The sequence below is a fragment of the Nymphaea colorata genome, chromosome 1, assembly GCF_008831285.2.
Source record: "Nymphaea colorata isolate Beijing-Zhang1983 chromosome 1, ASM883128v2, whole genome shotgun sequence".
Lineage (NCBI taxonomy): Eukaryota > Viridiplantae > Streptophyta > Magnoliopsida > Nymphaeales > Nymphaeaceae > Nymphaea > Nymphaea colorata.
The window spans coordinates 16,519,200-16,545,486 of NC_045138.2; the positions used below are offsets into that span (position 1 = coordinate 16,519,200).

Sequence of the window (26,287 nt, forward strand, 5' to 3'; positions counted from 1 at the left end):
AGTCGAGCTCGAGTTCATGAGTCGATTCATTCAAATAATCGAGTTGAGTTCGAGCTCAACACGTAACTGTTGAGTCGAGCTCGAGCCTTAATCAAGTTTGTCGAGCCTTAATCGAGTCGAGCTCGAGCTCAACATGTAACGATGAATATCAATTCTATTCAAACGAGTTTGTTGAACTTTAATCAAGTTGAGTTTGAGCTATTCTCGAGGTTTCATTAGTCGAACCGAGTCCAAACTAACTGAATTCGACCTCGACTCAGCTCGTGTTTACCCCTACCTTAAGCATGTTCTCCTTTGATGGATTTCATAAGTTGGGGACTGGGGATGCAAGTATTCTGTATCTAGTTTGAAGATTTGGCCGATTTCTAGTGCATCGTCACTTGTTTGGATCCGGCCTCTAACGCATCTTGTTGCAGCAAATCGTGTTTGCATCCTCGCTATCAACAAGGGAAGTCCTTGCCCATTTATGCAAGGACAGGCTTAGGGTTCTCTGCAAGTCGAGATTTGCCTGTGCAAACTGTGGCCATGCTATCCCGTAAAGTTACATACGGCCAGGTCTCTGTCTCCATTACAGGAACTCGGCCAAAAAAGAACACGAGGTTTTTGCACAATTTTCCAGCAGCAGTACTGTATATGAAGACAGATAACATGTGGATATGTTGGGAGTTTCCGTGTGAATTATACATATGCAAATGCAACATATCTGAATTATATATATGCAAATGCAAGGCAATTGAAATATGTTTATTGTTAGATGTTGTCAGATGACTAAAATTTTAAAATTTATTATTGAAAAACCGTTTTTCAAGGGTATTAATAATGGTTTATAGTATACTGACAGTTTATGATGGTTTTAACAGGTAATTTATGTTATATTCAACCACAAATATATCTATATATATATATATATTTCACATTTTTATAGCGCTCATGTGGAGGTGATGAACTTGGCCTGGGCGCTGGTTTCGCAAGTTTCACCAAACTGGACTTGAGAACTAGTGCCATAGTTGAAATCGGAACTAGGGATAAGCTAGAACCGAATCTGAAGCCCATCCAACTCTGGTTAATTTAATTTAGTCGGATACAAACATGGGAGAAGATCCAAAACCCAATAATAGAACTGGATCTGATTTTCAAACAAAGGATGATGGATCTGACTTAGCAGATTGAATTTTATGTGAGGAATACCAGCTGAGTTCGGAGCGTATGCTTCCCTCGAGCACAGATTTCAAAATCGGATCCGGGTCGAATCCAAATGGTGCTCGATTTCTTTCCCTTTCATATTTTTTGTTTGTTTGTATGAAAGCAGCTAGCATGCAATGGCAACTGCATTATTATGTTCAAATTCACAAGATTGTCTCCTTGTTAGATATTTAAATTGGTCAATTTTTAGTTCTTTTGGAGACACTGAAATTGGGTGGTTGGACATTAGCCTTTCCTAGGTCTATTTCTCATCAAAGGGGTCCCTCAATCATGAGAGGACAAGACTATATAAGCTCTAGTTAGACAAAAATAGGTCACATATATTAAGTTAATTAATTTTTTTAAATAATCTATACAGACAAACGACTCTTATTATACTAAAAATCCTTGAGTTCTAGTAGCTAAATCCATATCTTTCATAGGGAATAACTTGAATCAAAACATGCTTTATACTAAATCAGCGTTTATAAATATATTAGGATGTTCATATTTTGTTTAGAGTTTTTTAGCAAAAAATTTAAAAGCTTGTTTGAGTGCCTCTTTTTTCCTTTCTTATTCAATCACTGACGTTAAATGACCAAAGTCATTTCTAATAGATGTGACAACTTAAAAGTGTGGCACCTATCTGTTCTTCTCTTTCTCTCTCATATATATATATATATATAATGGTAGACAAATAAGAACAATCTTAGCCCTTGATTTGTCTTTTACAAGAGATTAGACGACTAAAATACCTTCATCACTTTGTCTTTGTGCGTTTGATACGATCAAATCCATTGCTTCTTTGTTCTCCATCTTTTTCTTTTTGAACTCAAATTTCTGAAAGGTCATAATCCACCTCCCAAGAAATGAAAACAACAAAACACCGTACCTTTCGTTGATGCTAATTGATGGTGAAGGAAAGCCCTTCTTCTTACAGGCTCATGCTTCCCTCCAAATGAAAAATCGAGTGGCTTCCTAAGAAGAAGGAAAAAGACAAATAAGAGAAACTGCCTAGAAAGTTAGGCCCGTAAAATGAAAACATTCAAACTATAATTTTTAAGGGAGCTAGGATTTTTTTTTTTTGAGGGACATTTATGCAAAGTAATTAATTTTTAAAGCTTTCAAAAATTTAAATATAAATTAATAGTAAACTGAATGAGGGCATAATATATATATATAAATAAGCAAATGAATAATATAGGTGACCTTTGTTCTTAATTAGGCCATATGTTTATAGTTAGCAAACATATGGAATGTAAATTTAATTAAGAAAAGCATAAATAGGCATAAGCTTTTGACATTACGGAAAATGTGCCCAAAGTAACTTTTTGCATGCTTATATTATAATGACAAAGTCACAAAAATCCTTTGGTGAATCCAATTTCGGTTAATTCAAGTAATTACTAACCAAAGTTGGGATAACGAGTTTAAACCACCAAGGAACTTTCAGGGTAATTTATTCTCATGTTCATTATTAATATTTCTATCACTCTTTAACCATACGCACCATTGTTGACATATACTTAGCAATTAGTTAGGTGGAGTTTTAACAGCACGTAAATTAGCTAATTAGGTTCACAATGTTAGCGAAAGTATAAATTTCAACTATTATCTTATCCTTTGATGTACAAGGCAGTCGACTGTATTATGAAACATGTGATTGCTGTTATAATTCATAATTCAACGCACTATTTCTCAGGACCGTAAAATTTCCAAAACATGCTCTGTGAAACCTCAGGACGAGGGAGATGGTGAAAAAATAACCACTCTCTCCCTTGAAAAAAAAAAAAAACCCAAATCCAAATCAGAATTGGTCCGGACCAATATACGAGACACGATCTGATGTTGTTCATCAGGTCTTGGTAGGGATTAAAGATCGTGAGCGAACGAAAAAAAAAAAAAAAAAAACTCAAAAGATGAAGAAGCACCATTTCAACAAATAAGAATTTCCTTTCTTCTCAAATCTGATAAGCTATAAAAATGGATTCGAATTCTTATAAGGCTCAGAATTAATTAGCAAAAAATTCAGACCGTATCTGTATCATAATTCAAGTGGAAAATCTGATCATGCAAAAAAGTCAGCTCTTGCTTTTTAACATGTCGAATTGAATATGACGAAGGACGGCTCAAGGGGAGACGGAACTGCTCGTATATTTAATTTGCAACCTATGCTTGGCGGAGTAGAGTAGTGCACATCAGAGGCCATGATTTGATGTCATTTTGTCGCATTGGAAGGTGCCCAACTTCCGTCAGGTTTCACAAAGGTTCTCCTTATAATTTTGAAGCTCGTGATGTCCCTTCGATTTGATGGCATTCACCCAAAGTCTTATTCGGATGAACATAAAAAAATGAGTAGGTCATATATATATATATATATATATATATATATATATATATATATATATATATATATATATATATATATATATAATTTAAAGAATTTTATTTTGACGCTATTAAAATTTTAAAATTATAGTTTAGCCGATGTGCCCCCAAATAGCAATAGTAATCCCATTAATACAGAGTTTGTGGAAAGAGGAGAATTGGGAAAAAGGTGTTCAGCTTTTTTTTTCTTTTTTTTTTTGAAAAAGATAGATAAGAATAAGAAGTTAATGAAAATAAAAGTGAATTAAGATATTTAAAAAATAGTTAAAAACCTGGGATGTGGCCCTCTTTAATTGAACCAGTTTGAGACTGATTTGGTTCAATTTGACCAATACCGATAACATCGAGGAAAATATCGCTTCAGGTTTACTTTGACGGCCATCGAACCAACTGCTAACATCCAAATGGATGTAAATGATTGACATTTAAGTGACTAAGAAAAAAAACTCAAAATCATTTACCACAAAAATGCTGTGCCTTTTTAAATTTCATCTAATAAGAGGACGCCATAAGTAATACTTCCCCATTCAGCCACTTATCAGCCGATATTTAAATAGAAAAATAAATAAAGACATGGAGTCCAATTGTTTGCTAAAGGACTTTACAGGCTCTAGTCAAATATAATTATTGAACAAGAAAATTATTGGGATATGGGTTTCTTGTTTGATGTGGAAACTTTATTTCAAGAGTTTTTAATGAATTTAAAAAAAAATTAGTTTTTTTGTTTACCTAAAACTTAATTTTTGAATTGAAACTACCCGACCCACATGCACACTGAGCTTGGACCCCTAGTTCGACAGATCTCAATTTGTTCCCTATCTGCTTCGATTCCAACCTCCAAAAGAGTATAAATAAGGACAACCACCACTTAACAAATCTTTTATAAGTCTTTGAAGATCTCTCGCAAGCTTAAGAAAGTTTTCAAAACGACAGGTTACGATGAATAATCTAAGGGGGGCTAAGTTTTTTACTCCCTTTTACAAAACCAAGTTTTATCAAAACTAAATTTTCGGTAAACCTGATTTTCATAGCATTCAAGTCAAGGTTTGCCTCTAAAACCAGGTTTTTGGGAGTCTTCAAAACACTCTCTAATTGACGAACTTGCACATAAAACAAAAACAAAAGCTTCATATACTGTTGCTTAGGAGGTTGGCTCAGTACTCTTAAGTTGAAAAGAGGTATATCTTGAGAATGATCTGGTAAGGACTACTAGGCTGACCTTACCTACTACTAAGAGAGTCTTGTGAACTCTTGTAGGACAAAAAAATGCATCAAATAGTAAAAGATCATTTGGAAAAACTTTCTTGAAATGCATTTTTTCTCAGTTTTATCTTGAAGATATATGGAGACGGTTTTCGTATTTAGAATTAAGTTTTTTAAACCTTGATATGAGCATGGCTTTGGCCGGTATAAGCATTTTTCGTCTTTAAATGCATATTTAATGCAAAATAGGAAAAACCAAAATGGACTGTATCAATTATTTATTCGGAAAATAAACTTATTGATCAGTTAATTCAGAATTAACTATATCATGCAATCTACGTGCTGAATTCGAAAATGCATGCGTTTTTGCTATTTCTAGTGCTAGACATAAATACTGACTTGATTGTAAGCATCTGTTCAAGGTTTAGAAATTTACTGTATACGAGAACGTTGGTTTTATTGAATTTATGAGCTCCAGTCTCGTGTTTCGTAGACTTAGTTTGTTTTTTCAAAAAAAAACTCTAGTTAGGGAAGAAAGCAAATCCCTGAGCTTCTTCACTTTTCCACTGTCAATGGTGTTTAGAACTGTACATCATTTTGTTAGAGAATCCAGTTGAAGATGTGCCAACAGCAGGCCACTCAGGCTGATTAGTTATCAAGACCCAGTTCATAGCTTGAGGCAACTAGAAATTGCTACGGTAATTTTTGTTTTTCTGGAATTATAATTTCAGGATGTCAAACAGACCTTGAACGTGGAACAAGGAAGATTTTTTTCCTCTTCAAACTGTTCCAGAAAAAAGAAATTCTGAAATTCTTCTCCAAAACTTCTTCCGATTCATCAAACGAGTCCTGTGTAAAAGAAAACACTTTCCTCTAGGACTTTGTTCCTGCACTGGTTAGACTCGACAATGCTTTTTGAAAAACCCCAAGATCAAGCTGACAATGAAACAAGATCAAATTCAATCGATGACGATGAGTTTCTCTCCCTGTCGCCAAACGGAAAAAAGGAAATGAACTGCATTGGTCATTCCAATTACTATAAACAGTAAACACCCATTACTCAGAAAGAGAAGAAATTTTACAAACAGATCGCAAAGAAGAAGCAGAGAATAGAAGATGCAGACGCCTAATAAAATGGCAATGAAGGATAAAAAAGAAACGGTAAAAAAAAAAAGGTGAATCAAATCCCTTCATGTATATATTTATTACTTTTGTTGTGGCGAACCGTGCGTACAGTTTTGGATCACAGAGCTTTCTCTCTCTCCCTCTCTCACTGTATATAAAAGAGCGCCACTAGGGGATTCTGTTCAACTCTGGTCGAAGTCTATCCTGTAAAAAAAACATATTTAGACTACAAATCTAAGTGCAGGAGGGAGAAGAGAAAGAAAGAGAGAAGAGAAAAGAAAGAGAGAAAATCTAGTCTAAGAAAGAGAAGTTGCTTGATTGTTGCAAAAATCGACGTCTGGATTTCTGGAATTGCCACCGCTGTGGTCGTTGCCTTTCCGGAATACGCCGGCTATGGGCAGATTGGAGAATGGTAGTTTTCTGCCCCCTTGCGAAACCTGTTTCTCGTCCTTTCCTTTTTCTTTTGTCCCTCTTGGATCCATCAGTATCAGTCTCTGTAGTGGTGTCCATCGACAATTTAAGGCTCCTTCTTCGCTCGGAAAGTAGGGTTTTCGCCCTCCATTTGCTAGGGTTTTGTGGTTCTCAGTTATGAATGCGTTTCGGTTTGTGGGTGGTGATCAGGTGACCTCAGGGTGTGCTTTAATTTGTGGGCTTCGTGATTTTGTCTCATAAATCGTATTTTTGGTTGTTTTGGTCCCTTTTTTATTCCTCTCTCTCTCCCTCTCTCTCTTTTCCTTTCTCTCGCACACTCTCCTTCTCTTTTGGGGGTCTTTGGGGTCCGATGATTTTCATTTCCTCACCTAATTTCTACTCCTGAATCCCATAAATTTGCTTATGGATTAGCTTGTTGCAGATGCGAGTCGTTGGAATAAATATCTTTTGGTGATTTAGACTGATTTTTCATGCCCTGTTGTCTAGGGCTGGCACAAGCGCGTGCTTCTGCATACCCTTGGGACTTCGGAGGCTGTTTCACGGGTCGTGGAGCTGATCAGATTTGATGGTCGGTCAGAATTTTTATGATTGGTCACTGGAGCTTGGACCGAAGCTAAAAACTGGGAACTGTTAGCTGTTTCTAGAGGCCGATCAGGGATGTTGAACAAGATCATTGGGAAGAGGGGGAGCCGTAAGCCTTCCAAATCTGATGCAAATGAGCCGTCAGTATTCGCGAATTCTTCATCCGGCCTTCGCAATTCCGCGTCGGTCTCCAATCCAACCAGTATTTCCACGTCTAACGCAACTGTAAATAGCAATGCGAATAGAAGCAACGCCACTGGCCAAACTGGTGCAGATAGAGTTCTGGCTACCACGCCTTCGACTGCGGGAGCCATTGAGTTGCTACCACTTTTCAGGGAAGTTCCCGTCTCTGAGCGGCAGAATCTGTTCATCAGGAAGCTTCAAATTTGTTCTGTCATTTTCGACTTCTCGGACAGTCTGAAGTTTGTCAGAGAGAAAGAGACCAAAAGACAGACTTTGCTTGAGCTTGTTGATTTCATTCAATCGGGTTCGGGGAAGATCACTGAACATGTTCAGGAAGAACTGGTCAAGATGATTTCGGTTAATATCTTCCGCTGCTTGCCCCCTGCTTCTCATGAGAACACCGGGTCAGAAAATGCTGATCCAGAGGAAGAGGACCCTTTTCTTGAACCATCATGGCCGCACTTACAAATTGTTTATGAGCTTCTTTTGCGATATGTTGTTTCTTCAGATACAGACACTAAGATTGCTAAGAGGTACATTGACCATTCCTTTGTTCTGAAGCTGCTTGAATTGTTTGATTCAGAGGATCCACGGGAAAGAGACTTTTTGAAAACCATTCTCCACCGGATATATGGGAAATTCATGGTTCATCGCCCCTTCATAAGGAAGGCAATCAATAACATATTTTATAGATTTATATTCGAGACAGAGAGGTATAGTGGTATTGCCGAGCTTTTGGAGATCCTGGGAAGCATTATAAACGGGTTTGCTTTGCCATTGAAGGAGGAGCATAAGTTGTTCCTTGTTCGGGCACTTATCCCACTCCACAAGCCTAAATCAGTATCAATGTATCATCAACAATTGTCTTATTGCATAACCCAATTTGTCGAGAAGGATTACAAACTTGCGGATACAGTGATAAGAGGACTGTTGAAGTACTGGCCTGTCATTAACTGTCAGAAGGAGGTCCTCTTTCTTGGCGAGTTGGAGGAAGTTCTTGAAGCAACACAATCAGCAGAGTTCCAGCGCTGCATGGTTCCGCTCTTTAGGCAAATAGGCCGCTGTCTCAATAGTTCACATTTCCAGGTATCCATTACTAATATTTCTTTCATAGCTAGTACTTTCGTCCTTCTCTTATGTATCGTGCAGTATATTCTTATCTATGAAAAGGAAAAATATAAACAATGTCGCATAGTACCTCCGGATGCCCCGCACGCCCACCTAGATGGTGGTGCTTATTGGTGCAGGTTTAGTTGGTCGCTCTGCCTCATGCAAGAACGTACTTAGTTAAGATGTACAACTTTATATTTACCTTTTTTTTCTTTAGAGTTAGAATTTTAGAGAGATTCAATTCTTATTTACATTTTTTCTGCTTGGTGAAATCCATCCTTCTTTGCTCACTTAGCAATTTTACTTCTTGCTTCAGTCTGTTCCAGTTCTGTTTCAAATTATTGGTCTTCTATATTTGTCATAGAGGGACATGCATTGCATACTTTTTTGGAAGAAAATCTCTTGTTGAAACTGAATGTTAATTGTCAAGCAATGAAGTGCATCCTGGGGCCATTTGTTTGTGAATTTGTTTTTTCTTATCTGTCAAGGAGACATGCTAAATCTTGGGATTAATGTGTACTTGTTGGTGGTACTCTGTTTCTGCTACGGGTGCTAATCAAACATGAAACGGTTTCTGATTTCATTGGTATCTCTTTGTCTAGGTTATCGTCTTGGTCAGTGTTGAAGTTGAGTTAAGCAGATCATTTATCAAAAACCCTCTTTTGATTGTAAATTTGCAAGCCTTGAAATATTCTGTGTTGTTGGTTGACTTAGCTGGTTCCTAACCAGGTGCCCTAATTCCTGAATTGGTTAGGGGCTGGTAGAGACAACTCGGCTGAGTCACCAGTTGACTTGCCAAGTTTGCCAACATTGGTATTCTGGCATGTCTTCAAATTACTGGTATCTTACCGTTACTGAACCATTAGGTGGAGTTGCATATTTGCATAGAGAAAAGTTTCATCGCGTGGTCGATAGCTCCTTACTAAATTGAGAAACAAATTAACTCTCACTAGCCTTTTCAAAATTTTTTTAATAATCAATCATGAATTAAATTTGAAAAGCTGGATCTCCTATGCTTTGGGTCCAAGCTTTGCTATCTTTTTGCCCTTGTATTTGAAGTTTTTTGTTTCCTTTGTTGTACTTGATCTTTCATCAAGCTTCCTAGTTCCTAAGTTGCCACATAATTAGCATAATCTTTTGGGGATTTTGATGTTTTTCTTGCTGCAACTCTATGGTTTGAATGGGTTCCCCATGAATTATTGACATGTATAGACGATGCATTTCCTATTCATGGCCATTTGATTTTTGTTATTGTTGAAAGCTGTCTATTTACCATTTTTATTGCTGAGATTTATTTTACCCTTGGTACATGATTCTGTTTTTAGTTGGAAGCTGTCTATTTTCTATTTCCAGTACTGATATGTGTTTCTTGATGTTTGCTGATGGTCTCCTTTCCAAGCTTTGAAAACTAAAAATTCTCCCAGGATAGTCCTGATATTTTTCTGAGAGTTTCAAAAAAGTCCTCTTCTCATTTATTTCACGTTTCCAAAAGTATATCTACTTATTTATAGTTTTTGCAAGAAAAGTAATAGAAAACCTATTCTCTTGACTTTTAGTGTTCTTTCTAAAAACTTCCACTGTGTTCCCAATTTTTTTCCTGAGAAAAAGTATATTTTTAGAGAAATTCGCAAGGAAATCTCACTGAGAAATTACTGAGAACCATATTGGTGACTATGATTTCATTATTGCTAAAAGTTAGTCATAGCAACAAATGGTATGTTGCTTAACTTCTTCGATCATTTAATTTCTATATCCACCTTATGTCATCTTAACTTTCCACTGTTTTGACTTAAGGATGCATGACGTCATCAATTTCCTCTTCTAGTTGAGGTGGTCCTAGCAATTTTGGTGATCTGTTTTCCTCCTTATGTTTAAGGGTAATTGGAAAGTGATCTTCAAGGGTGGTCTTGTAAGATTTATAGCCTTTATTATAGCAGAGCAGCTGCAATTTTCTTGGGAGTAATGTCAGTGGTTACCATGGTCATCTTGTTTCCTGATTCCTTTCAATCTGAACCAATTTGACATTTGCATGACTAATTAACTAAATGGTAAGTGTTTATGTGTGTCATCCAAATGGCTTATGCATATCATGTGGGAACTGAATTGAATTTTCTTTGCAGAAAAAAGCTGCTTTCTTACTCATGGTTGTTCTGTTTGGTTTTAAATTGGAAAAGAAAAAGGTTCAATGGAAGTTGGAACTTTATTTTGGCACATAAAATTGATTCCAGTATATGTTTGCTAGTCAATTCTAGTATCATAATCCTGTTAATGTGTACCAGTTAGCACATGAAAAGTAATTGCTCTTCATTTGTTGGTACGAATAATTTCACTTTTCATACTGGTACTGCTCAGCCCCTGTCTAAACGTTCTTTTGCCATTGCCCTTTGGATTATGTGTCCACTGTGTTACTCAAGATGATGGTGAACCCAGTGTTAGTTGCATGGCCAGAGAAATCTCTCTGGCACAAAAAAAGTTACCACATGGAGTTTTAGTGATGCCCTTGTAGTTCAATAACTTGCACAACTTGGAATTCTAAAGCTTCTCAATGTTGTTCTCGCTATTAATAATGCATGGCTAACCAAGGTTTCAAACTGGCCAAGTGTATGGCTGGGACAGATGAAAGAACAAAAAAAAGTTTTGGTACAAATGGATATACTATGAATTCGTGTTATTTGTATCGCACGATACAGGCCCCTATCGTGTGATACGTATTGTACATGTTTGAAAAACCTATACAACACACCTACGATACACAACACGCTTGTGTATCGTAGGCGTATCGGCTGTATCATGCGATATGGGGGGCCGTATCGTATGATACACCTGATACACCCATGTATCGTACGATACAGGATAAAATGATTTTTTGTGGTTTTTTACAAAAAAACCTCTCTTTCCCTCTTTCTAAACATGTCTAAAACTTGTGAGAGGGGAAGTTTTACTAGTTTTTCTATAAAAATCGCCCATTTATGTGATAAATTGTCGATTTAGAGGAAAACTCGCTTGTGGATGAGAAGTTTTACTCATGGCCCGTGGGGATGATGGGGACCTTGATTGATGATAATCATAATATATTATTTGTTGTAAACTTGTAATGTATTATAAGACACTTCATTAAACTTTAAAGTTTTGATGGATGTTTATTTTGTTATTATGAATTTTTTATTTGTCATTTATAAACGTGTTGTTAATATATTCTGGCTCATGAATGATGTGATGAGTTTTTTTTATATATATGGAACACGTTTTTTTTTCAATTTCTTTTTTGTTTTTCCTGATTTTACCGATTTTTTCTCTATTTTTTTCTAATTTTTTAAAATTTTTATGAATCAAAAATTAATTTACGCTACGTTGCGATATAGCGTATAGGTAGGCCCGATCGATACACGTTAGGATAAGCCTTTTACAACATTGTTATGAATGTTAGGTGGTTGTGAGAGGTGAAACAACAAGTAAAAGCTTTGGTGAGAATGCATAAGTCATACACTATGAATGTTCGATTTATCTATAAGTGGATTATGTTCTCCAGGTACCTGCTGACATGACCTGATTGTTACCGGGTTTTGGCCACTGCAGTTCATGGTTTGGGCCAGAGAGAGTCTATTGAAATTTTGAAACTTGTGAAACCTATGTAAAGGTTTCGTTGCTGAGTTGGGCTTGGTCTGGCCCAATTTTGCCCATGCACACTTGTAAAGTTTTCACCCAAGCGGGGGCAGACCCAGATGGGTTACCAACTCGATATCTAAACCTGGACTGGTTTCAACTTTATCCCAAATTTCACAGAAATAACATGAGTTTTCTATAAAACACAGCCTATTAGCTGTTGAAGACTGTGTTGGAAAAACTGGTGCTGAACAGCTTTTAAATGAATTGGTCGAAAATTGATTCATTTCACCGTGCACTAGATGGGTGCCATATTCCATGCACTGTTCAATATTTTATTTTTTAAAATATTTTAAATGATTTACTTATTTTTCTATTATGTATATAAGTATTTCTACTTATATGTCTTTTGAAAAAAATTATATAATAATAATTTTTTGCCAATGCACAACCGGTTCAGCTGAACTACTGAATCAGCTGTTGCAATTTGCATTGAATCGGCAACCCAGCTGATTTAACTCAGTTCTGATTTTTCGGAACACTGGTTGGTGGAACATTTTGGTGATTAGGCACTTAGTGATTAGACTATGCGTTGAGCTGGTGACAGCTATGCAAGTTACCGGATAAAAAGTTATGAAGCATCTTAATTGTATAGGCCTATAGGGTGTGGAGAACTCTTCTTCATGTCCTTTTAGGGTGTGACCTTTTGTTTCTCCCCCCTGTAAATTGCATGTACTGGGACCACTTATTTGAATTACTGGCATTACTAAATGTGCATTTAAGCATAAATTGTTTTATAGCTTTTAATACTTTAATTGGAAAATGTTTGCAGCAGTTTTTTTCTCTTTGAAATTGAATATCCCAAGACATTATCGTGCCCAGAAAATCTCAAGAATATGATCTGTTGCTGTTTTGGTAAATTTGAGGCTTTCGTCAGTTAGAAATTGCTGCGTGTGTGAGCATTTCCTACTTTCCGTGCTCTTATGTGCTCCCTGAATTGATGTGTTTAAAGCTGCTGTCATTTCCTTCCTATGTCGGCCATCCAGCGTTAATCCTTCTTGGGCAATTGGTGAAATATCTAAGTGGTCTAGGTATGTTTGGTTGACAACTGCAGGAAATCACTTTGTAAGTGAACTGCTATCAGCTGTTCATCCTTCTATTTAGGCCAATTTGCTAAACCTTACATTTTTTCATTGAATGTTATAACACATCAGCTTATATGAAAATTAAGTGCCAGCATGCAGCTGCTGTCTATTGTTGTCAGTTCGTATGGCAGGTTATCCAACTGTTATGTCCTTGAAATTCATATGATGAATGTAACATTTTGCCACAAGGCAGATGTACATGACGTACTAGTAAATCCCCTTATATGCATGAGCTGCGTGGTGTTTGTTAATCCTAGCTTTGTAGTTTGGTGTAAAGAGACGACGTGATACTGTGCATGCAGGTAGCTGAACGTGCCCTTTTCCTATGGAACAATGATCACATTGTCAGCTTGATAGCTCAAAACCGTAATGTGATTTTCCCAATTATCTTCGAAGCCCTGGAGAAGAACATACAATCTCATTGGAATCAGGCTGTTCATGGGTTGACTCTGAACGTCCGGAAGATGTTTGCAGAGATGGACAATGACCTATTACTTGAATGCCAACGCCAGTATCTAGAGAAAGAGGCCAAGGCAAAGGCATTACAAGAGAAGCGTGAATTGATATGGGAAAGACTTGAAGCAGAGGTGGCAGCCAAAGCAGGAAGTGGGGAAATGGTGCTGGTAAGTTAAGGGGCACAATATTTTTGACAACAATGTTGCTCCGGGCCTGTTTGAAGGACATAAGTTACTAAATGGAGTGATGACTGGTGAGTCTGGTTGTAATTGTATCGAGGGTCATGATGGTCTGTTGTCTGTGAATTTCCATCCTTTTCCGTTGTCTTCTGTTTGGAGGCTCTTACACAAGTGGGATGCAATGTCGATGATGGACAAGAAGGAACTTGGTTATTGATTAGGAGGGCTCAGTGGGTGCATCGATTCTGTTCCTTACGGAAGCTGTAGAATGATTTTTTTTTTTCTTGGTGTAACATCATGTCTAGAAATGTTCCTTTTATTTCTTGAACAAAATGAAATAGTACATGTTAGTTATCTTGGTGCTCTGGCTCTGTTAATCTTCCTTGGGAATATATTTCTGTACTTCCTTTTTCAGTCCTTGTAGTTATCATTTGACGCCATTAGCTTTTTTTCCTACTGTCATTAACTTAGCAGCTATCGCTATTGAGTTGAATTTGGAAGCTGCAGTGGGCTTGAAAAGTGAACCTTGAATACAATTTGACAGAATCCGTACCTTATTAGAAGCATCGGAACGTCAAAATAATCACATAAATTGCAAAAAAAGTGGCGGAAGGAGAATGCTGGTGTCACCAGTCCATAGAGTAAAGATCTTGATATCTTTTCTTGGTGCTTCTGCGTGTGGTCTGATATTTTGCAACAATACTACCCAAGAGTGGATGTCCTATGTGCGTTTTTCTCAAAAGGAAAGAAGCTTACGTTATTGGTAGCTGCATCCACCTGAACAGCCCATGGTATAACAATAGGCGCTGTCTGCTTATGACTTTACTGCTTTTCTTTTTATTAAGTTTCACTTAGTTTGTCCACGCACAGCTTCATCTTTCACTGTGGTACTTTAGTGGGAAGCTTTGTCAGTCTTTCCCTAAAGCTGATTGTAGTACAATCATTTTGCCTTGAACCTTAATAAAGGGACACAGATGAGTCGAAAAATTTCAGAAAAGTTTTGGCGACCCACATGGTCCTTGAATCTTGGCAGATTTCGTACAGCTCGTGTATCACGATTTATAAAATGAAGTGACGAGAACATTTGCTTTCGAAGGGGTCCAGGTTCCAAATTTGCATCCAAAAAGAACAGGTGCGTTCCGAGACCAAAATGCTTATACGCGTACAGCCAGAGGAAAATTTTTTTCCGCCAGTGATCATGCGTTCATGTGCTTAGTGTCAAAAGAACAACAGACCCATGCTTCAATTTGACCATGAAATCAATTTTTGCAGAACATGTTATTATCAAGTCCATGTATATCCACCTCTTTTCGTTCAATGTGCTACTCTAAAAAAAAAAAAAAGAAAAATTCAGGGTAATTTCTATATGATGGATTGTAGAGTGTAGAACCATAAACCGACTGTTTGAGCTACTGGACAATGGAAAGCAACTTCGTGGAGCCACAGGGCCACTTGAACTCCTAGATGCATGTATATGCCTTACCATGTATAAATTAACGGCTTTCTTATATTTAGGCTACTTTTATATTTTTTACTTTTGTTGTTTTGAAATTTATATAATAATATATTTATATTTGGTGAATCACTAAATCAGCATCCCAAATGATTTGATTCAATCTCCAGTTTACAGTTTGCAACTTTGGACACACATACAGGCAACCAATTGCATGAAATTTCTCAGCTATTGATGTGTCTATTAATTGGCTTAATGTAAAAAGAATAACGAATCCAAGCTTTATTAACACAATTTTAAAGGTACAAGAGTATCAGTTTCTTTTATTCCAATCTTCTACTAAACAAATGAAGTGAAATAGCTATGCATATTGTAGGTCTACAGGCGATCAAAGCTCATAAGCCTACGGTTTGAGCTACTGGATGATTGAAGGCAACTTGGTGGAGACACAGAGCCACTTGAACTCCCAAATGCATGATCACACGAGGCCTTAGCAGGATTGCCCTTGTATGTCAGCTGCACGTTAGACATCTTGATCCCTTGGCATGGCGCGCTAGCACTGCATGAGAAATCGACCGCCACTTGGGTCGCTGATGTTCCCTTGATGTTGTTGTATGTCACTTGCGAGATCTTAACCCCAGAGTTCTGTATGACAACCAAGATGTTAAGCAGTTAATACCCGTTGAATTGCAATATCTATGAACTGTTCTAGGATAATGATCTCTTTAAGTAATTGTCTAAGTGTAAAGAGGCAGTATAAATTCTTCAAACAGTTGTTCATATCGGAAAAAAGCCTCTGTAAGTGGTTTTTGAACAATTTTAAGTTGGAAAAGCCCCTGAGAGTTCTAACTAGAAGTTGTGAATTGGTGTAAGCAGCATCACCTGATTGGAGCATCCTTGATTGTCAGGGCAATAGTGCTGGTCTATGATGATGGGGTTGTCGACATTGTTCATCGTGGCGCCGTCGAAGACGATTCCTTTAGCAAAGCCAGTGCTGCTTTTAGCCCATGATTTTATTCTTAGGCCATTGGTTGATCCTGTGAATACCACGTTCTTCACCGTAACATTTTGCACTCCAGCCTCTTGGGCATCTTTTCCTAAGCTACCAACACTATCATCAAAATAAAACCATCTAGTTAGCAAAATTATACTGTAAAGATGCAAGAGAATGCACACAGGCACATACACACAAAGCATATTTTGTGTAGGCACATGATTTGTTGAATTATATGTAGTTTACCTGATTCCATGTCCAGGTCCACAAGCTATTTTCTCAATCCACAAGTTTTGGGTCCCTGAACCAATAGATATGCAGTCATCTCCCGTCCCGATATTGGAATTCGTGATCGTGACACCTGTTGATTGCTCGACATGTATGCCATCTGTATTGGGACTTGTGCTCGAGGCCGTGATCTTCAGTCCATCAACTTTCACATTGGTGCATGTGTCAATGACAATGTGAAAGAGCTCACTATTGACAGAGGTGAGGCCTGTCAATGTAATGTCCCTTGAATTGCTGAACACTAACGACTGCAAATAAGGAACACAATGTTAATTCACATGTACGAGAACTGTCATATGGATATGACTTACATAGAAGTCTTTTCTAAGAAATTAATCACAGCAACTAACTTATGTAGTCTGTCTATTGAAAACACAAGGCCTACATCTCACTTACTCTTGCTCCATAAGGACAGCTTCCTTTGCCAGCCTTACAAGCCCAGAGTGCTGAACCCTTGCCATCTATGTACCCTCCTTGGAAAGACAATCCTTGAACATTGTTGAACTTCATGATATAGCCTGCAGCACCATACAAATTATAGTCGGGCGATGCGACCAGGTTGCCGTCGACCTGCACGATGATCTTGCTGTTTTTGCATGGGCCGGAGAATAGGGTAGGATGCAACAAGAACTGGCCGGAGGGCACATAGAAGGTTCCGGCCTGTGATGCCGAACAGACAGCAAGCCATGCTTTTTGAAAAGCAGCACTATTGTCGGCCACTCCATCTGCTTTGGCACCATAGCTCATTACGCTAAAGGTTGCTCCATTCACCAAATGGATCAAAAGGGCCAGACTAAGAAAAAAAGAAAGCAAGAAACTGTTGTGAGCCATGGGATCAGATCGATGAAGCAACAGTTTGTTTGAGAAAACTGTGTTTCTTTCACTAGTTTGTGACGATGTTGGTGGTGATGCAATTGAGAGAGCTTGTGTGTCTATATATAGAGTTGTATCCTGCAACAGACGAACACTTGAGAGCTTGTTCTTATCTTATTGTTCAGATAATTAGCATTAGAAAATAGAATCATGTTTCACAATAACTTGTTCTTTGTGTTTAGTGGTAGAATCTTGTTTCACAATAACTTGTTTGGCATCTTCTGATCAAGTTAGAATTTCTCTCAAACTTGTAGTCATGGTGTTTTACATCTATCTGACGTCAAAGTTTTCCGGAGCAATGACGTCTCCAAGTTTGACCATTCTAAGACATGGCCCAGCCGAAACACGGAGCCATTGATGCATGTGAGCTGCTCTCATCATCATGATTTAACGTGCATGTGCTTATAAATTTCATTAAAAACCATTCAAAGTGTAATTTGCTCTGAATGGTATAGTATAGTTGGTTAGATTATGGTATAGTATAGTTGGTTAGATTGATGAGTTAATAAAATTCCAGTTATCAGATCGATTTTTTCAGGTGTTATTCTTCTGAAATGCAAATAATGAACGTGTGATTATGTGTGATTTTTTAGTTGGTGGATGTATTGTTTTTTATCTAGGTCTTAAAGCAACTCTGAAACCCAAAAATAAAGGAAAAGAGAAAAAGTTTCAACGTCTTCAACATATTTCCTCATTTTTAAGTGCAATTTTGTTCACCAGGGGGACCATATTGTCTTGCTAAAATTGCTCACGGAAAGGCATATCGGCTGCGGCCAATATTGTGGATGATGTTTTTCATATGATGTCTTCCACTTGACCGTTTCTCTTGGTGTCACATCGTCATTGACTACGAAATTATAATGCCTTCCGACTTCAATTACTCCTCTTGGGGATGTTGCTTAGAGCCCTTAATTTCTTGGGCAAAATGAGTGATCAAATTATAATTTTTCATCAACTGAAATTTTTGTTTTCAGATGATAATTGGAAGATAGAATTTATAGATCGTCTGGTTATTTAATAGTATGTAGACAAATTTTTTTCTTAAAAAAGTAATAATTAAAAAGCTGTTTATGACGGTCATCTTAAAAAAGTGAATATTATGCACGTTGGGGCCACATGAAAATGAGAACGCTTGAATGAGTTCATATTCAATTTAGAGAGAGAGAGATTGATATGTGGGGGATGATGACGTTTAGTATCCAAAAGGCTGTATTAAAAAAATACTAATAGTCATGTTCTGAAAAGAATCTATAAAAATAGCTTTAAAAAAATTATAAAATATAAATATTCCAAAAAATAAATAAATTTGACACATGGTACTCTTAAATCAGCCATGAACCCAAGTTGGTTCGCCACTGACTTGGTTCGGTTGGTAAGACTGCTAGAAAAATCCTTAAATCAAAACCAAACAGCTTTGCCAATCACACGGGATGCTTTTGGATCGATTTGAACCGCGGTTTGATTCAAGAGAGACATGTAACGTATTTTTCTCTCTCTTTTTTTGTTGGAATTCTGTATTTTTTTTGCTTTGACTTTTATTTAGAATATAACGATTCTGGTTTAATCTGATTGATAAATGATACGAATAAAAAATTAATTACAACAACATTGAGTGCGGGGGCAGAATTAAGGAAGGAGAAAAAGTCACTCTAGAGAAGAGAAAAGGTCACCACAACTCGATCCAACCAAACAGTCCCAACACTTTTCCATCCAATCACGATATAGTAATTCGTTTGCCAGTCGAATAAGTAACTGCTCAATGAAGACGTTTTGATAAGAAAGAAAGAAAGAAACTCAAATATTCCTTTTCATACTATATTCCAATCTCGTACGAGGCGTTTGATGGTCTGCAAAAGGAAAAACAAGTTATCCTGGTAATTCAAGAGTTTCCCTGACAATACAGAACCAAAGGTTTTTTGCATGGACAATAAAACTAGAAAAACCACACAAATTTTATGTTATTAAACAAAATTCCTCTACAATAGACATAAAGTTGCCCAACCAAGTATACCAGAAATTTTCGAGTTTGGTGCACTGGATTATGCCAAGCGGCCGATTACTAGTTCGAGCAGCATCTGCGTCAGCTTTAGACCCTGGGAGCAGGGGAGGGGATGTTTTGGCTCTCACTGAGGCCATGAAATACTATACATAAGATACATTTTACGAGGGACATTAAGGTAGCTTTATCAGTTAGGACACTAGAATAGGTTAGAATTAATCTCCTTAGGCATTACTTTTATTTATATTCAAGATTTTTTTTTTTGTTGAGAAATATCATATATAAAGTTGATGACATTCATTTGTGTTCGCATGGTTGGGTTGAATGTGGATTGAGTAATTCCATTGTTATTTCTATTTCTCCACTCTGTTTTAGATAGAAATAATTCACAGAAACAAGTTTTTTCATGCAGATGTGCGCATACACAATCCTACTACATGAATTTTCCGCTTGGAGAGAATAAAAAGGGTTAAGATGAATTTGGCTCGTGGTGGGTCTGGAGGACGGATTCGATTCCTCGTGCCTGATCGTTTGTATAAATCAGCAGTTTTAATCGCCTGGTTGCTGATGGAAGGCTGCAAGGATTGGGTATTTCAATGGCTTCTATGTGCAAGTTGTGCAAGAGAGGATGTGAAGAACAGACCCACAAAGTGTTTACTTGCCCTGTTCCCAAATCCATGCATAATTTGATATGAATGGTAAGATTTCTCTCCCTCCTATGTTTTTACTTTGTTTTTCTTTTATGCCTTTCTTTTTTCAATGATTAAGCATGGACGTCAAATGATAAACAAAATATTTATTAACATTGAGTACAAATGAATTCCATTAGCCAAAACTCTTAATATAAAACAAAAACAATAAATTACTGCATGTCTTTATTATTCCTTTAAGAAAGAATGTGTGTAGTAGCATTCATTATTACAAGACCACCAACTTTCTTTATTTTTCACCTACTACAAGAAACCAATATATAAAAGAATACATATGCTTGGTGATCAATTTCTAGAAAGACCAAGGCCCAAAAGCCTGCGATTGGAGGCACTTGACTTAAGGCAGCTTGGAGGAGACACAGAACCACTCGAACTCCCAAATGCATGATCACACGAGGCCTTAGCAGGATTGCCCTTGTATGTCAGCTGCACATTAGACATCTTGATCCCTTGGCACGGCGCACTAGCACTGCATGAGAAATCCACCGCCACTTGCGTCGCTGACGTTCCCTTGATGTTGTTGTATGTCACTTGCGAGATCTTAACCCCAGAGTTCTGTATGACAACAAAGATCGAACATCTTAAACAACTAGAGGTTGCTCATGAATTACTAACACTAAGTGCAAGAGGCAGTGTGTGTATGTATGTATATATACATGTATATATATAATGATGTTCAGAGTAGCTTTTAAATAATTTAAAGTTGGATAAGACCCCAAAAGATCTAAAAGTTATGAATTGGTGAATGCATCAGCACCTGATTAGAGCATCCTTGGTTGTTAGGGCAGTAGTGCTGGTCTATGATGATGGGGTTGGCGACATTGTTCATCGTCGCACCATCGAACACGATTCCTTTGGCGAAACCTGTGCTGCTTCTAGCCCATGATTTTATTCTTAGGCCATTGGTAGACCCAGTGAACACCACATCTTTTACTGTTACATTCTGCACCCCAGCTTCATTGGCAGTCTTCCCTAAGCTCCCAACACTGCCAACAATATCAAATTAACCGTCCATCATATTCAAACTTACACGTGAAGCTGCATGTGAATGCACACACACATGCAAACACCCACAAACAAAGCATATTTTGTTTAGGCACATGATTTGTTGAATTATATGTGCAACTCATGCGTTCAGTCTTTCAATTACCTGATTCCATGTCCAGGTCCACAAGCTATTTTCTCAATCCACAAGTTTTGGGTTCCTGAACCAATAGATATGCAGTCATCTCCTGTCTTGATGTTCGAATTTGTAATTGTAACGCCCGTCGATTGCTCCACGTGGATACCATCTGTATTGGGGCTTGTGCTTGATGCCGTGATCTTCAGTCCATCAACTTTCACATTGGTGCATGTGTCAATGACAATGTGAAAGAGCTCACTATTGACAGAGGTGAGGCCTGTCAATGTAATGTCCCTTGAATTGCTGAACACTAACGACTGCAAATAAGAAACACAATGTTAATTCATATGTACAAGAACTGTCATATAGATATGACTTACATATATAGTTGATAACTAAGTTTATCATATAAGTCATTTCTAAGAAATTGATAATAGCGACTAACTTGTGTAGTCTGTCTATTGAAGACACAAGGCCTACATCTCACTTACTCTTGCTCCATAGGGACAGTTTCCTTTGCCAGCCTTACAAGCCCAGAGTGCTGAACCCTTTCCATCTATGTACCCTCCTTGGAAAGACAATCCTTTCACATTGTTGAACTTCATGATGTAGCCTGCGGCACCATACAATTTATAGTCGGTCGATGCGATCAGGTTGCCGTCGACCTGCACGATGATCTTGCTATTTTTGCATGGACCAGAAAAGAGGGCAGGGTGCAACAAGAATTGGCCCGAGGGCACGTATAACGTTGCGGCCTGTGATGCGGAACAAGCCGCAGACCATGCTTTTAGAAAAGCGGCACTATTGTCGGTCACTCCATCTGCTTTGGCACCATAGCTCATTATGCTAAAGGTTGATCCATTCACCAAATGGAGAAAGGGCAAAGTGATGACAAGGGAAAGCAAGAAACTTTTGTGAGCCATCATAGGAGGCGGAGCGGAACTAAGGCTTGTTAGAGAAAGCTCTGTGTTTCTGTAGTTTCTGAGAAGGGTGATGTTGTTGATGCAACTGAGATGTGCTTTCGATGCCAATTTATAGAGCAGTAAGCACTTTATCCTCTTAATCCTTATGGCTTATGCTATTATTCAGGTCGTTTAGTTAAAGACAGAATCATGTTTCACAATAACTTGAGTTTTGTGATTACAGATAGAATCATGTTTCACAATAACTTGTCATTTATGTTCTTATCTAGTTAGAATTTCTGTCGAAGTGGTTATTGTGTGTTTTACATCTATTTGGCAGGAATATTCTCCAGAGTCATGTCTCAAAATTTGACCATACCAGACACGGCATCACCTAGCTAAAGGAAGCCTAAGTGACCGATATAATTAAGTTCGGTAAACCCAATTCACATGCGATTTTGTTTGATTTGTGAGGTTATAGTTTCTCGTTAAATTTGCTCGATCTCGAGAAACAAATATCTTGCCGGCCGTCTATTTAACGATGACGTGACAAAAAAGAAGCGGCTAAATTGAAGTTATGAAATTGCATAAAGAATTCTTTTACGAGATTTGACCACACGGAATATTAGTCCAAATCGGATCGACAACCAGATATGTCTCTGATTCATTTACATGCTTACATGTATTCAAGTGAATCTGGTTACGTGCATACTTTGTATACAAAAAATTATGCACCGACATATGTAATGATCAAAATACCCTTGACCAGTAAGAAAAGGAGCCCCTACAAAGACAAAAAAGATGTTGGAAAAGTTTAAAATTCAAAATAAATTCTTTTTAAAAATTCTCAAAATACCTCAACTCTCCATTTTTATGGTGCATATCTGGTGCATGCAACTCGATTGATCGACACTCAACGTACGCAGAGCACAGCCCTCACCGAAAAGCGGTTCATAGTTGGCTAGTGTCAATAGAAGTCCACGAGGGTGTGAAAAAAAAAGTGGTCAAGTTGAAGACAGTCGTAAATAGACGGCCAGCTAGCGATTTGTTTCTCGAGATCGAGCAATTTTAACGAGAAACTATAACCTCACAAATCAACACGCTACCTATATTGGTCATTTAGACCTTATTTAGCAAGGTGATGTGAAATCTTCACGTGCATCTATCACCCTGAATTTCCACTGAGCCGTGTCTGGTATGAACAAATTTGGGGACATGAAGACTCTGGAGAATATTCATGTCAAATAGATTGAGAACACCATAATAACCACTTAGAGCGAAATACTAACAAGATAAGAACGTAAATGACAAGTTATTGTGAAACATGATTCCATATATCTCTAAGCAGAAAAACTCAAGTTATTGTGAAACATAATTCTATCTTTAACCAAACGAACTGAATAGTAGCATAATCCATAAGGAAGAAGAGTACAGGGTGCTTACAAGTCTGCTATCCTTTGACTTATGCCATTAAAGCCGCACCACATATATGATCCCTCTCGAGATCATAGAAAACATAAACGCGTCCTCGTCCAAGACCGTCCATCAAAGAAAATAAACTGCAAGCTTAATCTCAAAGGGTAGCTATCGGGGAAGATCCCATCCTTGACCACAAAAGAAGTACCACTTACATATGATTTATAGTGCAGTAATTCTTTTTGAGACAAATATTCATGTGTTTGTCAACACATATATTAATGGACAAGTGATTGTCAAACGTGATTCTCTATCTCGTTCGTAATCAAATGAACAAGGTTTGCATTTGTTCCCACAACATCTGAAGATGAAGACGACAAACTATGCATCATCACCACTAAGAACCTCTATATATAGCAACCACAAGGAGGCTTCATAGTGCAACACAACCACACAGTTATCGCCACCATCAGAAACTACAGTACTGAAACACAAAGGGGCGTTTCTAAACCTGCTTCAGTTGGATCATTTCTTATCATGGCTCACAAGTGCAGTTTCTTGCTTTCTCTTCTTGTTACTTTAGTCTTTCTCCAATTGGTGAATGGAGCAACCTTTAGCATTATGAGCTATGGTGCTAAAGCAGATGGAGTGACCGATAACAGTGGTGCTCTTAGAAAAGCATGGTCTGCTGTATGCTCGGCATCACAGCCCGCAACCCTGTACGTGCCTTCTGGCCAATTCTTGCTGCATCCAACTCTCTTCTCTGGCCCGTGTGCAAATAGCAAGATCGTCGTGCAGGTCGACGGCAACCTGATCGCATCGACCGACTATAACTTGTATGGTGCCGCAGGCTACATCATGAAGTTCAACAATGTGAAAGGATTGTCTTTCCAAGGAGGGTACATAGATGGAAAGGGTTCAGCACTGTGGACTTGTAAGGCTGGCAAAGGAAAGTGTCCTTATGGAGCAAGCGTAAGTGAGATCTAGGATTATGTTTTAAATGGACAATCTAAATAAATAAGTTCATTGCCTTTAGTTTCTTAGAAATGGTTCCCATATCTCATTCATTTTCCTAATGAACTTAGTTATCAATATCGTTATTTATTGTTTTTTTGACGATATACTTGTGTGAATTCTCATGCACATGCAACATCTTGTCTCTTAAATATTGCAGTCGTTAGTGTTCATCAACTCAAGGGACATTACGTTGACAGGCCTCACATCGGTTAATAGTGAACTCTTTCACATCGTCATTGACACATGCATCAATGTGAAAGTTGATGGACTGAAGATCACGGCATCGAGCACAAGCCCCAACACAGATGGTATCCACGTGGAGCAATCGACGGGCGTTACAATCACAAATTCGAACATCAAGACAGGAGATGACTGCATATCTATTGGTTCAGGAACCCAAAACTTGTGGATTGAGAAAATAGCTTGTGGACCTGGACATGGAATCAGGTAATTAAAAGACTGAACAAAAGAGCAGCACATATAATCAGGACAAAGTATGCTTTGTTTGTGTTTGTATGCAGTGTGTGTGCATTCACTTGTAACAGTGTTAATTTGATATTGTTGACAGTGTCGGGAGCTTAGGGAAGGCTGCCAATGAAGCTGGGGTGCAGAATGTAACAGTGAAGAATGTGATGTTCAGTGGGTCTACCAATGGCCTAAGAATAAAATCATGGGCAAGAAGCAGCACTGGTTTCGCCAAAGGAATCGTGTTCGATGGCGCGACGATGAACAATGTCGCCAACCCCATCATCATAGACCAGCACTACTGCCCTAACAACCAAGGATGCACTAATCAGGTGCTGCTGCATTCACCAATTCATAACTTTTACATCTTTTGGGGTCTTATCGAACTTAAAATTATGTAAAAGCTATTCTGAAGATCAGTATACACACACACACTGCCTCTTGCACTTAATGTTAGTAATTCATGAACAACCTCTAGTTGGCTAACATGATCGGTCTTTGTTGTCATACAGAACTCTGGGGTTAAGATCTCGCAAGTGACATACAACAACATCAAGGGAACGTCAGCGACGCAAGTGGCGGTGGATTTCTCATGCAGTGCTAGCGTACCGTGCCAAGGGATCAAAATGTCTAATGTGCAGCTGACGTACAAGGGCCAGCCTGCTAAGGCCTCATGTGATCATGCATTTGGGAGTTCGAGTGGTTCTGTGTCTCCACCAAGCTGCCTTAAGTCAAGTGCATCCAATCGCAGGCTTTTGGGCCTTGGTCTCTCTAGAAATTGATCACCAAGCATATGTATTATTTTATATATTGGTTTTTAGTAGTAGGTGAACATAAAGAAAGTTGGTGGTCTTGTAATAATGAATACTACTACACACATTCTTTCTCAAAAGAATAATAAAGACATGCAGTGATTTGTTGTTTGTTTCATATTAAGAGTCTTGGCTTATAAGCTAATGGAATTCTTTTGTACTCAATTTTAATAAATCTTTGGTTTATCATTTTACTTCTATGCCTAATCATTGAAAAAAGATAGGCATGAAAGAAAAAAAAAAAAAGCCATAGGAGGGATCGAAATCTTACCATTCATATCAAATTACGCTTGGATTTGGGAACAGGGCAAGTAAACACTATGTGGGTCTGTTCTTCACATCCCCTCTTGTACAACTTGCACATGGAAGCCATTGAAATACCCAATCCTTGCAGCCTTCCATCCGCAACCGGCCGATTAAAACTGCTGATACACGAGGAATCGAATCCGTCCTCCAGACCCACCATGAGCGAATTCAACTTAACCCCTTTTATTCTCTCCACGCGGCAAATTCATGTAGTAGGAATGTGTATGCGCACATATGCATGAAAATAATTGTTTCTGTGAATTATTTCTATCTAAAACAGAGTGGAGAAATAGAAATAACAATAGAAGTACTCAATCCACATTCAATCCAACCGTGCGAAC

The 26,287-nt window shown here is 37.9% G+C and overlaps 4 protein-coding genes across 5 annotated transcripts; 2 read left to right on the plus strand and 2 right to left on the minus strand.

The window, feature by feature from the left end:
* The first annotated feature begins 6,003 nt into the window (after window positions 1-6,003).
* LOC116254660 (serine/threonine protein phosphatase 2A 57 kDa regulatory subunit B' beta isoform-like) lies at window positions 6,004-14,002 on the plus strand. 2 transcript variants are annotated; one of them, XM_031630195.2, is made up of 3 exons: window positions 6,004-6,310; window positions 6,817-8,181; window positions 13,256-14,002. In XM_031630195.2, the coding sequence occupies exons 2-3, from the start codon at window positions 6,988-6,990 to the stop codon at window positions 13,583-13,585; spliced, it is 1,524 nt and encodes a 507-aa protein (XP_031486055.1). In that variant the 5' UTR covers window positions 6,004-6,310; window positions 6,817-6,987; the 3' UTR covers window positions 13,586-14,002. The 2 variants fall into 2 exon arrangements, with proteins under 2 accessions (XP_031486055.1, XP_049933964.1); XM_050078007.1 differs by lacking the exon at window positions 6,004-6,310 and adding an exon at window positions 6,408-6,519.
* A 1,347-nt stretch (window positions 14,003-15,349) lies between these two features.
* LOC116245482 (polygalacturonase-like) lies at window positions 15,350-17,210 on the minus strand. Its single transcript, XM_031617003.1, has 4 exons — window positions 16,720-17,210; window positions 16,282-16,571; window positions 15,924-16,152; window positions 15,350-15,686 (listed from the first exon to the last, which is right to left on the minus strand). The coding sequence occupies exons 1-4, from the start codon at window positions 17,152-17,154 to the stop codon at window positions 15,420-15,422; spliced, it is 1,221 nt and encodes a 406-aa protein (XP_031472863.1). The 5' UTR covers window positions 17,155-17,210; the 3' UTR covers window positions 15,350-15,419.
* A 2,896-nt stretch (window positions 17,211-20,106) lies between these two features.
* On the minus strand, window positions 20,107-22,005 carry LOC116252578 (polygalacturonase-like). Its single transcript, XM_031626940.1, has 4 exons — window positions 21,520-22,005; window positions 21,056-21,345; window positions 20,663-20,891; window positions 20,107-20,460 (listed from the first exon to the last, which is right to left on the minus strand). Exons 1-4 carry the CDS (start codon window positions 21,952-21,954, stop codon window positions 20,191-20,193), a joined length of 1,224 nt encoding a protein of 407 aa, XP_031482800.1. The 5' UTR covers window positions 21,955-22,005; the 3' UTR covers window positions 20,107-20,190.
* A 1,805-nt stretch (window positions 22,006-23,810) lies between these two features.
* Window positions 23,811-25,669, plus strand: LOC116252585 (polygalacturonase-like). Its single transcript, XM_031626952.2, has 4 exons — window positions 23,811-24,318; window positions 24,521-24,810; window positions 24,932-25,160; window positions 25,341-25,669. Exons 1-4 carry the CDS (start codon window positions 23,884-23,886, stop codon window positions 25,608-25,610), a joined length of 1,224 nt encoding a protein of 407 aa, XP_031482812.1. The 5' UTR covers window positions 23,811-23,883; the 3' UTR covers window positions 25,611-25,669.
* Window positions 25,670-26,287: the final 618 nt, after the last annotated feature.

What these genes read in the sequence shown, in the direction of transcription:
- LOC116254660 (XM_031630195.2), top strand. Translation starts at nt 6,988, where the DNA reads ATGTTGAACAAGATCATTGGGAAGAGGGGGAGCCGTAAGCCTTCCAAA. An exon ending in TCAATAGTTCACATTTCCAG is followed by an intron (nt 8,182 to 13,255) that starts GTATCCATTACT and finishes CTGTGCATGCAG; the next exon opens with GTAGCTGAACGTGCCCTTTT.
- LOC116245482 (XM_031617003.1), bottom strand. Translation starts at nt 17,154, where the DNA reads ATGGCTCACAACAGTTTCTTGCTTTCTTTTTTTCTTAGTCTGGCCCTT. An exon ending in GCTGTCCTTATGGAGCAAGA is followed by an intron (nt 16,572 to 16,719) that starts GTAAGTGAGATG and finishes CCTTATTTGCAG; the next exon opens with TCGTTAGTGTTCAGCAATTC. An exon ending in GGACCTGGACATGGAATCAG is followed by an intron (nt 16,153 to 16,281) that starts GTAAACTACATA and finishes TTTTGATGATAG; the next exon opens with TGTTGGTAGCTTAGGAAAAG.
- LOC116252578 (XM_031626940.1), bottom strand. Translation starts at nt 21,954, where the DNA reads ATGATGGCTCACAAAAGTTTCTTGCTTTCCCTTGTCATCACTTTGCCC. An exon ending in GGACCTGGACATGGAATCAG is followed by an intron (nt 20,892 to 21,055) that starts GTAATTGAAAGA and finishes TATTGTTGGCAG; the next exon opens with TGTTGGGAGCTTAGGGAAGA. An exon ending in ACCAAGGATGCTCTAATCAG is followed by an intron (nt 20,461 to 20,662) that starts GTGCTGATGCAT and finishes GTTGTCATACAG; the next exon opens with AACTCTGGGGTTAAGATCTC.
- LOC116252585 (XM_031626952.2), top strand. Translation starts at nt 23,884, where the DNA reads ATGGCTCACAAGTGCAGTTTCTTGCTTTCTCTTCTTGTTACTTTAGTC. An exon ending in AGTGTCCTTATGGAGCAAGC is followed by an intron (nt 24,319 to 24,520) that starts GTAAGTGAGATC and finishes TAAATATTGCAG; the next exon opens with TCGTTAGTGTTCATCAACTC. An exon ending in GGACCTGGACATGGAATCAG is followed by an intron (nt 24,811 to 24,931) that starts GTAATTAAAAGA and finishes TATTGTTGACAG; the next exon opens with TGTCGGGAGCTTAGGGAAGG.